Source organism: Sardina pilchardus, chromosome 8, assembly GCF_963854185.1.
Source record: "Sardina pilchardus chromosome 8, fSarPil1.1, whole genome shotgun sequence".
NCBI lineage: Eukaryota > Metazoa > Chordata > Actinopteri > Clupeiformes > Clupeidae > Sardina > Sardina pilchardus.
In genome coordinates, this window is record NC_085001.1 from 18,231,128 (window position 1) to 18,247,109 (window position 15,982).

The following is a 15,982-nucleotide window of genomic DNA, read 5'->3' on the forward strand; positions in this document are numbered from 1 at the left end:
GCTGAGGATATGGCCTCTGAGAAAATAAATGACGGTGGGAAAAGGAACAGGCATCGCAGAATAGCATGGTTCTGACAGGGATCAGAGGAACACTTCAGATATTCCCTTAGTATCCTAAACTAATCCAAAATATGCAAGACACAAGTGACAAACTGAACTCCTGCATGCAAGATAAGCCTGAATGTAAAGCTGTGTAATTCTGACAACTGCTGTGAGCTTAGGATCTGCTTAGAACATTTGTTGACACAGAGGAAACCAATGCATTAATATTTATGATGCCCCAAGAAGTAAAAATATCTAGGCTCACTTTTCCGAGATGTTAAGAAACACTATCATGTTCTTACATGCTAACTTCCGTATTGAAGAGCAGGTAATTTAGTAAGAAACCACAAAAGCGTGGTAGTTCACCTTTTAATAAATACACATATACATACTATGACAACAACGTCGAGTTGCCTGAGTGATCTGATGTGAACACAGAGTTGGCTTTTAAAGTTGCTGTAAGTGGCATTGAAATTTCTGGTAATCCCACAAGGTTTAGCCGTCATAGCAGTCAACCAGCTCCTTTAAATATACAACACAAGGGCACAATAACTGGCCCATAGGTAAGAGCCTCTGTAGAAGTCTCCTAATGCATACACAAGAAGACTGTGTATTTTTCCACTGTCGATTACGGAGTCCCGCAAAGTCCTTGAGGCACTTTTGTCCTCTGAGTTCCTATCTCTCTGACGGCTTTCTGAAATATCAAGCCAAAAAGTTTTGGTAATCCAAAACAATATCACTTTGAGACTTACAGCAGCTTTAACACCAAAGCTGCATTACATTTAATACATTGTAAATACATGCAGACATTCAATGACAAACTACTGTTTGGTCTATATACTTTCACAGTTTAAATGTGCCCCCCACTCCCCCCTTAAAAAAACAGTTTTTTTTTTTTTTATCATCTTGCATTTTGTGCATTCAAAACCATTTAAGGGGGCAATGACAAAGACAATGAATAGGGAATGGACTTGACATGTCTATGAAAAACATAACAGGACCGTGTGTGTGAGTGCTAAGTGACTCCAGACCAGAACAAGGAAACATGTGGGCCGGATGTGGGCCTGACGTGGCGATCAGTCGGCGGCTGTCACCAAGGTCAGTCCAAGGGAGACTCTTTCAGACAGCCGGGCCCACCGGTGACCTGCTTGGACTCGTTCATTTTGTCCAGGCCAAAGAGCATGTCCAGCTGAGTCACGGGCCTCAGCCGCGTCCCCAGGGGCCTGGAGAGAGACACAGCCACGTTACGTAACATCACCACGGAGGAAGTGCAGACAACTAGTTCACTCACGCACACTTGACTATCCTCATAAACACTGCCCACACTCAAGTCTCTCTCCACCCACCTCTCTCTCTCACACACACACACACACACACTATCTCCCTCTCTCTCTCTAACACACACACACACACACACACACTTACTCTTCTTCCTCATCCTCCACCTGCATCTGTTTGGCGATCTGCCTCATCTGTTGCTTGCGGACGTAGTCCCGGACGCGGTACATGGCTGCGTCCCTGCACAGCTCCCGCAGGTCACTGCCTGAGTAGCCTCCGGTCTTATCGGCGATCTCCCGCAGATTAATGGCGTTGCTCAACTGAGGAGAAGAGCGTCAGTGTGTCAGAATGGGCCTGGTGTGTATCAGTGGCCTAAACGGTCATCGTTCTCTCAGTATGACATCGGCTGCAGTACATAATCATTTGCTTGTGAGCACACAATGTTAACACAAAAAACATATTGCCACAATCCCACATAAAACACCATTTTCTCAAACCACAAGACACATAAGCATTGGCTGCAATTCTAAAGGCTTCCTAAGAATTTTAGCACACTTTTGACTAAGCGTCTGCATTACACATAAAAAATTCACTTCCTGGTGTGTTTTTGCCTTCAACACATTTCAGACCTCTCTAAGGAGATGACAAACTTTGTAGACAGTGCACACCCACTTCGATGGTCATTTTCAATCTTATTTCATATTACGTATTTATTTCTAAGACAGCCACTTGACCTGACTTGAACCATAGACAGGCTGTGCTGGGTTGATTGTTATGTCATTGGCTATTTGTGGTCGTTACTTTACGCTGGAATGTTGATGTTTTGAAGCTTTAAATGATTTAGTGTTTTAAATGAAAGACCATACTGTTTATGAAAAATTGAGCTTTTCTTTCTAATTGCAATATTCATCCAGCTAGAGCGGAGCAAAACACATAGTCTATTCTAACTTACTACACAAGGCTCATGTTCCTTAGACAAAACACTAAACATTTTGTCATGTCTAGGACCAAACAACCCTTGAATATGACTTTGAAGTTGCATCTTGGCTGTTTGCGTAACACAGCACTTGTAAACAAAGAAATAAAGATGACATAATTCACTCACGATTGGCACCTCGAGGCAAGAAAGAGCTTTGTTACACAAGTGCAACGCTGCCACCTAGTAAGTCATGGTGCACCACCAAAACATGACATGTCTTACAGTCTTTGACACTGCTGTTCGTTTTAGAGAGGAAAACACAGCGTCTAACTTATTTCACGGCGTCCATTAACTATGCATGAGTGTAGACTAAACTTAAATCGTCTTCACTGATGCCATTTGACAAGATGGAACAGAACACCATGGCGCTGGGCTGGGCTGAGGCTTCCCTCTGCCGACTCGAAAGCGCTGATGGACAGGTTTGGTGGGGAGGAAAAGTGCTGAGTGGCTAGCCTCTGGGGAATGGGTCTGATTTGGGACACGTTAACCTTAATGCTGTGGAAACTACAGAGACAAGCCCTTCAGAATTGATGTAATGTCTCAAGGCTGACCGACCCTCACATATACTGTATTGGGCTGAAAAAGAAGCAACTTGAGTGGGTGCTAGAAGGTTGTGATTAAGATAAGTGCTTAGAAAAAGAGCTGCTGCAGCATAGAGTCCAGGGTGCAATAAAAAACAAATGTCTTTCTCTGGAGCTTATTAAGAACTATGGACTATGCTTGTATTTCTTGTGACTAGTAAGAAATATTATCTTAGAAATCTAGACGCCCCTAGCGGCAGCAAATCTATTTTGCTGCCCGGGGTAGTCTAGCAACTCTCCATAGACTCTTGTATAGAGTCGGTGGGCGGGCTTAACATAATGATGACTAACATGCGACCAGAAGTTGCGACCGTTAAGCATCCTGCTACTTGAAAACAAGAAGACGATTTGTTTAGCGCTATCCTATTGCGTGAAGAGGGAATTTGAAAGACCCACCCCTCCAATTGAGCCCTTCCTACGATGAATTCCCAGACCCTACATCTCGATGTGGGTCTGGCTGGTCAGGCTAAAGAAATATATGAATGTTCTCAGACAAGTGTTTTATATCTCTGAATGGAATGGTGCTGAAACCAATGATACCTAAAACCCAACTGTGAAGTGAATTTGAACATGTAGTGTACAACAGTAACTGGCTTAGAGTCCCAGAAATAAAGTACCTTCTGTGTCAACTTCATATTAATTTACGCACAACAACTTAAGAAGCCTTGGGATGGACCACACATGTGGAGATACAATTTCATGGGGAATATGTAGCAAAACACTTGTCAATTTTAGCTTTGCGCTTTCAACCAGAGCATCCCACTGTGAATACAAATAGGAAACAATTTGAGCGTCTGTGTTTACTAAAATTGACCAAATACCTGAACAGTTTTTTATGAGACAACCTGTAGTGCAACAACATCCACACACACACACACACACACACACACTTCTCAGTGGCTAATCCTTCGCATCTGAACAGAGGAGAGGGCCTACTCACGTTCTCCCCCGAGAGGATCAACTTCAGGATGTCATGTCTCTGGATCAGATTCTGCAGACACCAGAGACACAGTGTAAGGCATGATAGACACGGTCATACACCAGTGAGAATCTATCGGAGGAGTTGCCTCTCAACACCACGGAGCTAACAGGTCATCACAAAATCGCGCATTTTGAGGCTTATACACTCGGGATGTGTGTGCTACAATATTTTATTAGACCTACAGAATCAACCAAATAGGTTCCATACAATGACCTGAGTGTATCCACCCACTCTAAATTAAATGTAAAATTCCATGACTTTACCATGACAACCCCCCCCCCCCCCCCCCAGAATTTCCATCACCAACTATAATGAATGGTACATTGAAATTACTTCATCGACCAAAGGTTTTAGAGCAGGTGCGTAACATTCTACATTTTTTTGGTGGAAAATGAGTATGGGCATTGAAAAAACAAAGTAGGGCAAACCCCAACCACTCAAGCAAGCAGTAATGGGAAAGGCTAATTACTGCAATGTTGCATAAAAAAAATATATCTGTATTCATGTATTTTTTAATTTTCAAACTGCTACAAAGGAAATTCCCTGATATACCCTGTCTTGCCATGTCTTGAAATAGACAATTAGACAAAGACCTGTGGGAACCCTGTGTTTGCCTGATTCTTGTATAACCTTATAAGATCTTCTGTTATTTACGGTATTTTAGAATGAGTTTTTGCAATCAATGCCTTTCTTCCTTAACATGTGCATATTTCAATGATGTAGTGCTTATGATTCTAAAACAAGTTTAATGTGTGTGTGTGTGTGTGTGTGTGTGTGTGTGTGTGTGTGTGCATGGGTTGCTTACCGGCAGACCAACGTGAAAGGTTGTGGGCATCCTGCGCAGGATGGCTGGGTCGAGATCCTGTGGTCTATTGGTGGCACCCATCACCATCACCTGAGGAAAAAACACCCCAGGGTTACACAGTTCTGTTTCTGGTCTTCCCAGGATATAAGGTTTGATTTATACCATTTTAATATGTTACGATTAAATGCTTGGCTGTCTCAAAAATGCCCGGTTATCATGCTAGTCCAATCTTAATACCTTCGTTCCTAAAAATATAAGCCAGAGTGCAGTTAGGAGCAACACTGAATGACCGCTTAAAAAAACAATCAAACAATCTTAAATGCAAAATGTAGTTTCATTTTTTGTGTCATGCATGACTCATGTAATAAATGCAGACACACAACAAAGACAAGCCAGTCTGGGCCAATATAATCAATCTAGCACCACAAACTTCTAAATTACTTTTCCTGACTGCATGGCATTCTTCAATCCAAAATTAGCAAAACTGTGTGACTTACAACATGTACTGTAGGTGGCATATAGATAGAAATACATAAACAATGGCCTTTCATAAGAGAAGGATCTTAAGGAATTTATTTAACTAGGACTTTTTAAGACATAAAACCTAGAAGCATACATTTCAGAAATACTAAGAAGTAAAACTAGAACCTGACATACTGTAAGACCTAGCGGTATAGGATTTTCCAGACATAAACCTTAAAGCACCGAAGCATACAAATCCTACTGTATATGCTATTGTAGACCCTATTTCCAAAGCAGTCACACTTTGAGGCTAGGCAATAATCAATGTTTTTAAACATGGGAGTGTCTGAAGCCTGGAAGTTGGGTGTGCTCACCGCATACTGTCAGAAAAATGGAGCAGCTAATAGACCGGCATGTTGCGTTGTCAAGGTACAGTATGCACGGTCATTGTCACCCCAAGGCCATGAACTGTACCTTAAGTAATTAGTCTTAGCTAATGGTGATTGTCTGCCTGATCCTGAGCTAATAACAAAATGGGTAGACGACATTAGCAAGTGGTCCGAGATTAATTGGCCCGCCACATACAGCTATCTGGTTTACAAGCCCAGTGTGTAGACAAGTGAAAACGTAGTAAAAGTAGGCATTTTTCTTGATGTTTCAGTCAATTCACACACTCTCACACACACTCTCTCTCACACACACACACACACACACACACACACACACACACACACACACAATTAATTGGGATGAAAATATTTCTGACCCCGATATCTATCAACAGACCTATCCCAATGTTCCAGTTAATGATCATTTTGTTAGTTGAGAATATTAACCTATACAGACTCATGAACCGAACAGTTAGTCTATCTTACCTCAACCTGTCTAAAACCACATTCAGCCGTAGACAGATCTCATCCACCTGCAGAAACTCCATAGAGCCCTTTAATGACTTCAATGGCACTGACTCAGGAGAGCAGTAATAAGATACTAACAGATAGGCAGTGATAGTGAGTGGTTATGACGTACCTGGATGTTAGCCCCCGTCTCCAGGCCGTCCCAGAGGCTCATGAACTGGGCCTTCATCATGGCGGTGGCCTCGTGATCCAGACTGGACCGGTTTCGCAGAAAAGAATCTGAATAATAACAATCAGATTTGATTCAAGTTACCGCATGTGCTAGCGCCTACTGTAGGCATTCAATATTTTGAGGAAGTGCTGGATGTGATGATAAAGTTTTAAAGTAAATTATTTTTAGATGTGATGATGGTGAAGCCATAAAATATGAACCCAAGCTCACCTATTTCATCAATGAAAATAATACACGGCTGGATTTTTACAGCCAAGGAGAAGACAGCAGCGGTGAGCTTCTGCGATTCACCATACCACTTGTCTGTCAACATGGAAGCCTGCAAGTTGATGAATTGGCACCCTGAGGCTCTAGCAGTTGCCTTGGCGATTAAGGTTTTCCCGCATCCCGGCGGGCCATACAACAACACACCTGCAAAAACAGTAGGAATATGTTATGTACAGTACATATTTCCACCTCTGGGAATTTGCAAAAAAACCATTTTACAAAAAAAGTGTTTGTGTACTCTAGATAACATATCTTCTGATGGCATCCATTTGTCTATCATTTTGTCAGTGTTCAATGTCATCTGCCACCATTGGAGAAAAAACACAAACCTCTAGGTGGCTGAAAAAGTTTGGATCCTGTAAAGAGGTGGCGTTTTTGGAAGGGCAATATCACAGAGTCTTGCAGCTCATTGATGACCTCATCAAGACCGGCTATATCTCTCCACGTCACCTTAAAAGATCACGGGTATTAGCCGAACATCCAGAAACTAATTGAAGTTCATGTGACAGTCCACAAATCCCATGCAAATAGCAAACATAGGCTTACCTTCATGCTGCGTGGATCTACAAGTTGCGTGGCAATGTTCATCTCATATTCATTCAAAGAAACACCCTCTACTCCAAGCCGCTTCAGCAGTAGCTCTGCCTGTGTGATGGAACAGATTTGTCAAATGGTGATGACAGTTAAGAGTCTTGACAGTTTAGATAGCAGCAACTGTATAATGATGTCCAGCCAAAGCATGGCATAAATTAGGCTTTGTGGTTGCTCAGTAAATGACATACAGTAATTGGAAACTGTTTTAATATCTCCTTGCAAAGAAGAGCAATAACAATGTTCATTCACCATTTAAATAGAAATAACAATCAACAATATAAAATCCCTTCACAGAAAGACGCACATGACAGTTACCCTTTTTTTGGCCTGTAATTTTTGTTTGTGTGTGGGGTCCATGGCCTCCACCACCCATTTGATACTGTAGTAAGTTGCAGCGCCAAAAATCGTAAGCCTCAACAACATGCCGACCACTTCATTCCGAGTCAGGGGGCGCAGTAGCGCATCCCGGGGAATGTCCTTCAGCATCCTCAGTCGCTGATGTCAGCTCATGGAGGAGAATGACGATGTAAGGAAAACAACATCGGGTATCTCTGTGGAAATGATCTCATTCAAGGCATGAGCAGGACAATTCAAAGGTAACGTTAATCTCCAGTAAGGTACACTTGTATTAACTGTTATTAGTGCACTACAACCAATGTTACACGTGGTAACTCAAACCCACAAGCTGCACATTTACACATGGTTAACTTAATAACATAGGCTCCATTCTTAGCATAGATGAGCACGAAATGGCTAAAAACATGTTGTTTGGCAGAGTGCAATATTTAGCATCCTAGCTATCAGTGCCAAGCCTCCTCCAGATGGCTAAATCTGTTTACTATCAAAGCCAACTTCAGGATCAAAGGATAGACAGTCTGCGGCATCAATGGCCGTTTCAAGTAATAAACAACATGAGAGAATGCGACTTCGTACATTTTGTATAGTTCAGGGGGTGAAAAGCAAATAGATGGGAAACCTGAACATTTGCTTACCAAATGTATAACCCGCTAAATCCTTGCTACATGTCGCAGCCGTAGCAGAATCTCAGTTTGTGCAACCGTTCTAACTCATCCGACTAGAAACAATGTAGGTTCTACCAACAGTTCCAATCACAAACAAATAGGCTACTCCCTATGCTATGACTTCTGCCATAATTATTTTACATGAGCACATTTTACATGGTCACACATTTAGTTTTAAATTAAAATAATGCGTTCCTCTGTAAATTAAGAATTACAATTTTAGTTTTCTGTTTGCCTTTTGTTAACCAAAGCCCAAGGATAGTTTAAAACTGGAATCAGGTATTGTATTAGGCTGTTACAGCTGAATAACAACAACATCTGCATGTAACTGATAAGCATATGAAAGCTTTACACCTAGCAATAGCCTACAGAAGTGTGTGTCATCTACTTTGATGGCTGTGACTATTAGTGAGAACAGATGGCACAAATGGGAGTGTCTGAGATGCCACCATATTGAAACTTTTTTCACAATATGCACTTGGCTGATATCCAAACTAATTTTCAAATGAAGAAATAAGCAAAGCAAACAGCCGATGAAAGGGGAAAACATTCCGATATAATTCAATTGTAATGAACAGGATGGGTTCCTCTATTTCACCTTAGCACCACATGGTGGCATACTGGATTAAGTAAGAAAATGTCTTCTCTTAACTGAGGAGCACTTGCAACATCAGGCGCTTTCAGACATGTGTTGAATTACAGTATAGGCCTACCTTATCTGGATTTACATCCACAGACCACAAAGATGATTTTCACCAGAAGGACCCATGGCAAACGTAATCTTCAGACAGATCAGCTGTTAGATATCATTTTTTAAATGTGTGACATTTAATTGCAATGTTTATGTCATACAAACAGTGTACATGTAACCCACCATAGTTACAGGTTTCTATACCTTCCTCATGCAAGCATTATAGGCCTAATGCTTGCGAGCATGTATCTTATTCTATGTGGAATGAAATTCTTTCATATTTTCTTGGTGAGAAGCGCCATGTTGGAATCAAATAACATTATAATTTTCAATTGAATTAATATGAAATTGGATGATCACCATCTCCATGGAAGCAATATCACACACTGAGCCATTCCCTGCTCAACGAATTTGCTTTTAGCTCACGCTGCAGTACCTTTTGCTCAGCATATATTTACATTCATCTGATAAGCTCCAGACCGATCAACCCTCAGATGCAGATGAGGGATGGTTTGTAATGGGTGGGAGAAAAAGAAGTCAGACATCGCTGCTATCAGACAGACCAGACCTGGTCCTTGGCGACAATCCTGGGCCAAGATTTGGGATGTTTAATCTGCCATTACGGTAACCGTGGAACATCCTTAAAGGGAGACAAAACAGAGCCTGCATATATTTGATTTGCCTGAAGTGCCAGTCCGTGAGAGATTGGTCAGATGAAAGCCTTGCACAAATAGATGAGGATGTCACAGATAGCCCATATGGTCAGATATTTATCACAGAGGGATGAAAGCGCTCCCAAGTGTGTTTCAGTCTGCAGTGCACCTGCTCAGTTGGATACGTGATGATGTATTATATTCAGGAAAACATTCAATTGACTTATGTCTTCATCCACTTCATTCATTTAATTTTTGATTGGAAAGATGCTGACCATAATTTGTTGACTGTGCAGTATCCCCCATCTCCCACCTTATTTTTTAAAGCCCTTTCTCTAAAAGGAATGCATTAGTTTCTTGGATATTTGTTATTTCCTCCAGAAGTAAGCAACAGTGCTACTTCCTGGAGATTTGTTATGACAGAGGCCATACCACTCTCCTTCCATTCTTTGATGAGGGCTTTTCTACAGATAGGGTTGAAGCTGTATGTCTCAAGGGACACATACCACACTGAAGTCAACTCTACAGCAAAAGAATGTGTGATTCTTAACCAAATAACGATGAATTAACGTCCACAATAAAACTATTTCGTGAAAGAGGTCATATGAATATCATTAGGAAGTTGATGACCCTTTTCTGAAAGCACACTATAAATAGTTTTGATATGAATTATGGTTCTATGCATGCTGTATTGACCTCATAGAGGCCATGCGAGAAAGAGCTTCTGTTAAATGTGTAGTATTTATAGCAAAGGCAGGCATTTTAACACACCAGCACATGCTGACCTAAGCATAACACACAACAACTTAATTATGCTCTAAATCAGTACAGAAAAGGGTCATATACCTGCCAAGATGGGGGTGTGTGAGGGTGGATGACCGATGTGTTTGCGTGTTGAAGCAGCAAATGGTTCGTGCAGGATTTATTCGAGGGAACTCTCACACAGATGCATTGAAACAACAGTTCATAAAACCTGTGTTGAATATGACACATGACAATGGCCTTTCTCTGAAACGCCTCAATTACAGTAGCTGTTTTTTTTTTGTTTCCTCTGCTTTTCTACACCAATTATGTTTCAGGGTTGTGTAAAGGGATTTTATTGCATGATCAGCTTGAAATATCAGGGCAGTTTAGTTTGTCTAAATTACTTGCCCAATGTATATCACATTTCAGTACTAAATATTTCAGCATCAAAGGGCTTGTGATACACTCACCTGTAATGCTCCTCTCTATGAGGGGAGTATATCAGTTATATACAAATACAAACAAATTCCTCTTAAGTAAATTCATATAAGTGTAAAACATAACATTTGATCATTAGGAAACTGTCAACATATACAGTACTCCTTATTCAGAGAACTTTGCTGGGACAGAAAACCCTTCAGCACCAAGGACAGCTCCCAACATTTTTGTCCATCAAAATACAAACCTTATCTTATGGCTCTTCCAAAAATGGATGATGAAAGATCACTTACATGCATACCCCCCCCCCCCCCCCCCCACCAACCTCCCCCCCCACCCACACACACACACACACACACACTTACACACATACACACATACACAGCCAGAGACAGTCTTGCCAGGTACAGCCATGCCTCTCACATTTAAGTTAATGGCCAACATAAAAAGCTCTCACACACTGATAGATCTTTCTACTAAAGAGCAACCTCCTATGATGAAGTATTTTGTGAGGAAGAACTCCTGTTGTTGTGTTGGAGTTCATATCGAAGAATTTTAGGCACAGGTTTTGACATATTATGTCAAGCAAGGACATTACATTATATACTGTACCCTACAAACAATAACATCATGATAATTCCACATAACTGGCTGGTTACAAAAAGATTAATGCTATGTTATGTTATGTTATGTTGTAAATGTTTATTTTCAACATCTTTCTTCAGAGATGCAGAGACGGTTAAAAGAAGGGTCTCACAAAAAAGAAGAATTCAAACATATGGTCAGTCCACAATTCCATTTTCTGTCTGAACTGTTGGAGTCAAGCTTTTAGATTAGCTTCCAATTGGTCTCAATTTCCCAAGCGAAGATCTGAGCCTCTGCTTAGCAATATACCTACTGATGTGAGTCCTACATAAAATAAGGAAACACTACATTTGTGCATACTCACAAGTCTCCATTTTGACAGAGTGAAATTACATTTAAGAATCCACTCTCCATGCAGAAGATAGTATTATTTTAGGAGTGCTATAAATTCAAACTATGGAGGAGGTGACTGCTTCTATTGCACCTTTAAAACGCTAGAACATTTTCCTGAATAAAAAAAAAAACACTTCTGCTGAGAAGGATGGAAATAAAGCGAACGGCTCACTCCCCCAGGTCATAAGGCCCGATGTACTCCTTCAGGTGTTGTGTGGGCTTATACTTGCCACCTGCTCACCAACTCCAGTTTTTGTAGGAAGCCAGATGGTTGTTCAGTTGCAGAAATAGAGAAAAGCAGTGGCCACACACGGATGGCTGGGCCAGAGCCATTGGTCCATCATCACCATCGGTCTCGTGCGATGGTTCTACACAGAACACTTATGTGTCAAAGTCTGCCAGGTTAGTTTGATGGGCAGTGGAGTCTATTAAGCATGTCTCTCCTCCATTACAGTCTCTTGTATCAGATCAGAGGACCGTGACCCTCACAGAGCCATGGCCACATACAATCATGACTCAATTTCTCCATCTCCAGGCCGACAGATAGAGGTTCACTTACTGATGATGGCAAATATCAGAGGTGTCACGAGATGCCCAACGATCCACAGACTGAAAATACTTCAAAGCAGAAAACACAGCCATCCTATTAGTATTGTAAAGGGCATATTCATGTTTACTTAATGCGCAAGTGTTGACAATGCATAGAGTTGTAGATGGTGTGTTATCCTGTAAACAGATTGTAAATTGTTTGGTGATGTGTGTCTGGCAAATGACTAGCCTGGAAAAATCCAAACTCATTGACAAAGTGAATAGAGTTTAGTGACTGGATCGGGAACAGCAACAACACTTGCATTGCGATGGGCACTAACTTTGAAATCATTGGTCCAGCCTTACCAATCATAGATATAATAAAGCTTTATTATATCTATGTTACCAATCACATTGATCAGAGATTCCTAACATTACTTCCTACTTTGCCTAATCCGCATCAACAGTCAGGAAACAATGTATGTGGGTCTGTAAATACATTTCAGCATTTTCCCAACTGCATTTTTTCTACATTTGCAGGTATTGCTGCTTCTGTTTATCACAATTAATTCGGTCTTGTCCTCCTCTCTCATTTCTGATTGGCCTAATATTTTTTTTGTCTGAGGGAAACGGTTATGAACTATGGTGTTCCAGACTAGATCTCCCTGAAAGAAGATCTAGGTGGGCAGGGCCAGCCTAGAAAATCACACCAACACACATACATGGCACATCACACAAAAACAGATACACTGACTAGAAAGTGCTGTGAGATACACACAGTCCGTAACCAATGGAAATGGCATAAATGTACTGGTGACACGGTGCAGTCATCCAGCAAAATCCCATGTTGTGTGTAAACGACCACATCTGCTATGAGAACATTCAAGCTCCGTTTTGTCACGGGCTTCCACAGTGCATACCAATGTAACGATGTTACGTAATAGAATGATATGTATATAGAACACCCTGCTGCACATGTGTCTGGTAGCAGTAGGTGGAAAATGACATTTAGCTAGCATAATAAGAGGTTGATCTAAGATAGCCTCAGTAATGTAATGACTTTGACAAGGCAGAACTTTGTTCGGTGCTGCTGTCCAAAGGTTAGAGCAAGAAGAAGACTCAGGCACAGCTCTGGGCGAATGGGGAGGAGAGGCATGAGAATGTGATCCATTAGTCCATGCCTGGGGAAGTAGAACTGACAGGTGCGATGCACACTCTTGGGGCTTTATTTTTGGCCCAATGTCAATACACCTGACAGAGCTGCCCACATTCGGCCGTGTGTCTCTGCTTGATGGAACTCGGTGGACTCCACTAAGGACAGAAGGACATGATTTAATTCTCATCTCTTATTTTAGGATGCTGCATTTAGACACGGTCCCGAAACAATCTGAATTGTCAGTCTAATAGATTCCGACTAGAAATCTAAACAAGTATACTAATATATCAACATATTAGTAGTATAATATATAAAGACAGTAATAATTGTATAGAGTATATAAAAATGATGTTTGACAGTTAAAAACACTTCTTTAAATTCAACCATGGAAAGAAATATTCAACAAATGCTGTAATTGTTTTCCAGAATTTGTATGCATTCCACTGAAATCTGACCTCTCTTCTCTAATACTGTAGTCCACGGAGGATCGGATGCTTGTGATGCTGAGGCTGTGTGGATGCAGCTCATGTCCCTGCTGCTACTCATGGATGCCCACAGATGACAGACATCTTGATCCATCCTCCCCTACACTGGACGCCCCTCCCTCCCCACAGCAGAGTGCCCGAGGCCAGTAGGAGAGAGGTGGGCAGGACACGACTTTGCCATAACAACTCTTCATATCCTCAGGTGACCTCAGCAAGGCCGTACTGTCAGTTGTGAAATCCGTGCCTAAAAACCACAATGAGCTTTAACGTCCGCGACCTTTACTAAATAAAGAGGTAGCCGTGGCTCTCAAACGTGGGATAAAACGCTCCTCATCAATCAATTAAACTGACATCACACGCGAGGGAAGGTTTATTTTTTCCCACAAAGAGCAGCACAGCATCATGCAATCGAAGAAGAGAGCATAAACATTCATGGTTTGCCCTTCTCTTATTGATAGCAGATGTACAGCTTCAAAGCATGTCAGGCTCTGGGTCTGAGTGAAAACAATTGGCCAGTGCCAGCTCCCATTCTTCAAACTGACAGCCAAACCACATGGGGACAAATGGATAAATAAGGAAATGCTATTAGATTGCTGATGAGGAACAAACAGGCTTTTACCTACCCTTTTTTTGTCAGTGCAAGCACTCCCCCCCCCCCCCCACCCTGAGCTGTGTTCCCCAGGGTAGAAATATTATGCATGCAAATAGGCATCTTTTCAAAGATAAATATTCTCTGCATCTCTTTATCCTGACAAGGTTTGTTTGGAGCATGGAGTGGAAATCTTTCATGTCCTTAATATTGTTTTTATAAATATCCATGAGCACTTTAAAGGTAAGGGCAACGCTCCGGGATGGATGGGCTAAATAAAGACAAATGGAAATATGAGCGCTCCATTTCTGGTGTATTGATATTCTTGAAGGTATTTGAACCCAACTCTTTTCAAAAGTGCCCTGTCACCCCTTTGACGGTCTTTCTCTTGAGCTATGACCCCCCCCCCCCCCCCCCCCCCCCCTCCCAAATGTATTATTGATTATCACACCCATACCCGATCTGAGACTTTGGTTGCCTTGGCAACACATAGAAATAGGGGATCCATGACAACCTTTCCTATCCTTTCCTATTCTCGTCGTTTTACAATTCTCTTTTAACAAAATTAACGTTAGAACTTATTGAAGTGCACACAACAACACTCTGAACTATGAATTCAAAGAGGCATGAATGCATAACATGTTTATATGCCATCATGATTATTAAACAGTAGTCATTAGGGATCTTTTCTAATCTCATGTATATTTGGTTTTTTTGCCATGATTTTTCTCTTTGCAGTAAGTTGCAATCAGAACATTTGGCCAGCTAGCTGATCCTTAAAAAGCATTCGCTTGAAATGTATGTCTTGATATGTAATTATCCCCCTGGGATTGTCATTATATAGAAAGAGGGAGGACTGTGCCTCTTCACTCAGGTTAATCAGCCCTAGAAAAAGGACACACACAACCACACACTGTTGGAATGAAATGGTTCACAGATTTTCAACCATTGGTATATCTATTTTGGTCCATGGCTTATAAACCACTGCTGTGATCATGTGAAGGAGGGTGCTACTTATACAACCTGCAGCTGCCCAGTTGGACTTGCTGAAGATGTAGACTACAAAGGCTACAACCATCCTCAGTTTGAGATTAGAAAGAAAAGGTTGCAATGAGAGCGGTTTCTCCTTCCAGCCAAAATATTATGTCTGTTGCAGTGGCTTGACTCATGCATTAGTTCAAAGGATAAGGATCATCACTGAGGGACCTTTATTTTTGTGATATTCTCTTATGAAATATGAATCACACATTTTAACATTTGTGAACAATCCCTTGTTGTGTGCAAGTTTTGTTAATGACATGGATTCCCACACAGCTATTGAGATATGGCAACGTCTAGAAGGTTCATGGAATATAAAGTCATACATGCCACATACTGTGCGTGGCGGTAGCACTGCAGTCTTCAATGTCATTTCACACAGACCTGGATGTTCAGTGTTGCTTTGCCAAACCTGTCCCCCATGCATCTCATGTGAGATGGCGGTGACGGCCCAACTGGGCTTTGCCATGGAGCGGGTAACTGTATTGATTAACACTCATGTTTCTTCTGAATCAATCTCCATGGGCCAGCGGCTGCTTCTGCCATTTTACTCCCGTTCAAAGTGAGACGGATGATTGCCG

General features: G+C 41.5%; 1 protein-coding gene across 1 annotated transcript; it reads right to left on the bottom strand.

Annotated features, from left to right (window-relative positions):
• Positions 1 to 397: 397 nt before the first annotated feature.
• atad1a (ATPase family AAA domain containing 1a) lies at positions 398 to 8,152 on the bottom strand. Its single transcript, XM_062543052.1, has 10 exons — positions 8,072 to 8,152; positions 7,395 to 7,630; positions 7,032 to 7,130; positions 6,815 to 6,935; positions 6,429 to 6,629; positions 6,159 to 6,265; positions 4,668 to 4,757; positions 3,821 to 3,871; positions 1,468 to 1,640; positions 398 to 1,265 (listed from the first exon to the last, which is right to left on the bottom strand). Exons 2-10 carry the CDS (start codon positions 7,563 to 7,565, stop codon positions 1,142 to 1,144), a joined length of 1,137 nt encoding a protein of 378 aa, XP_062399036.1. The 5' UTR covers positions 7,566 to 7,630; positions 8,072 to 8,152; the 3' UTR covers positions 398 to 1,141.
• Between the last annotated feature and the right edge of the window lie 7,830 nt (positions 8,153 to 15,982).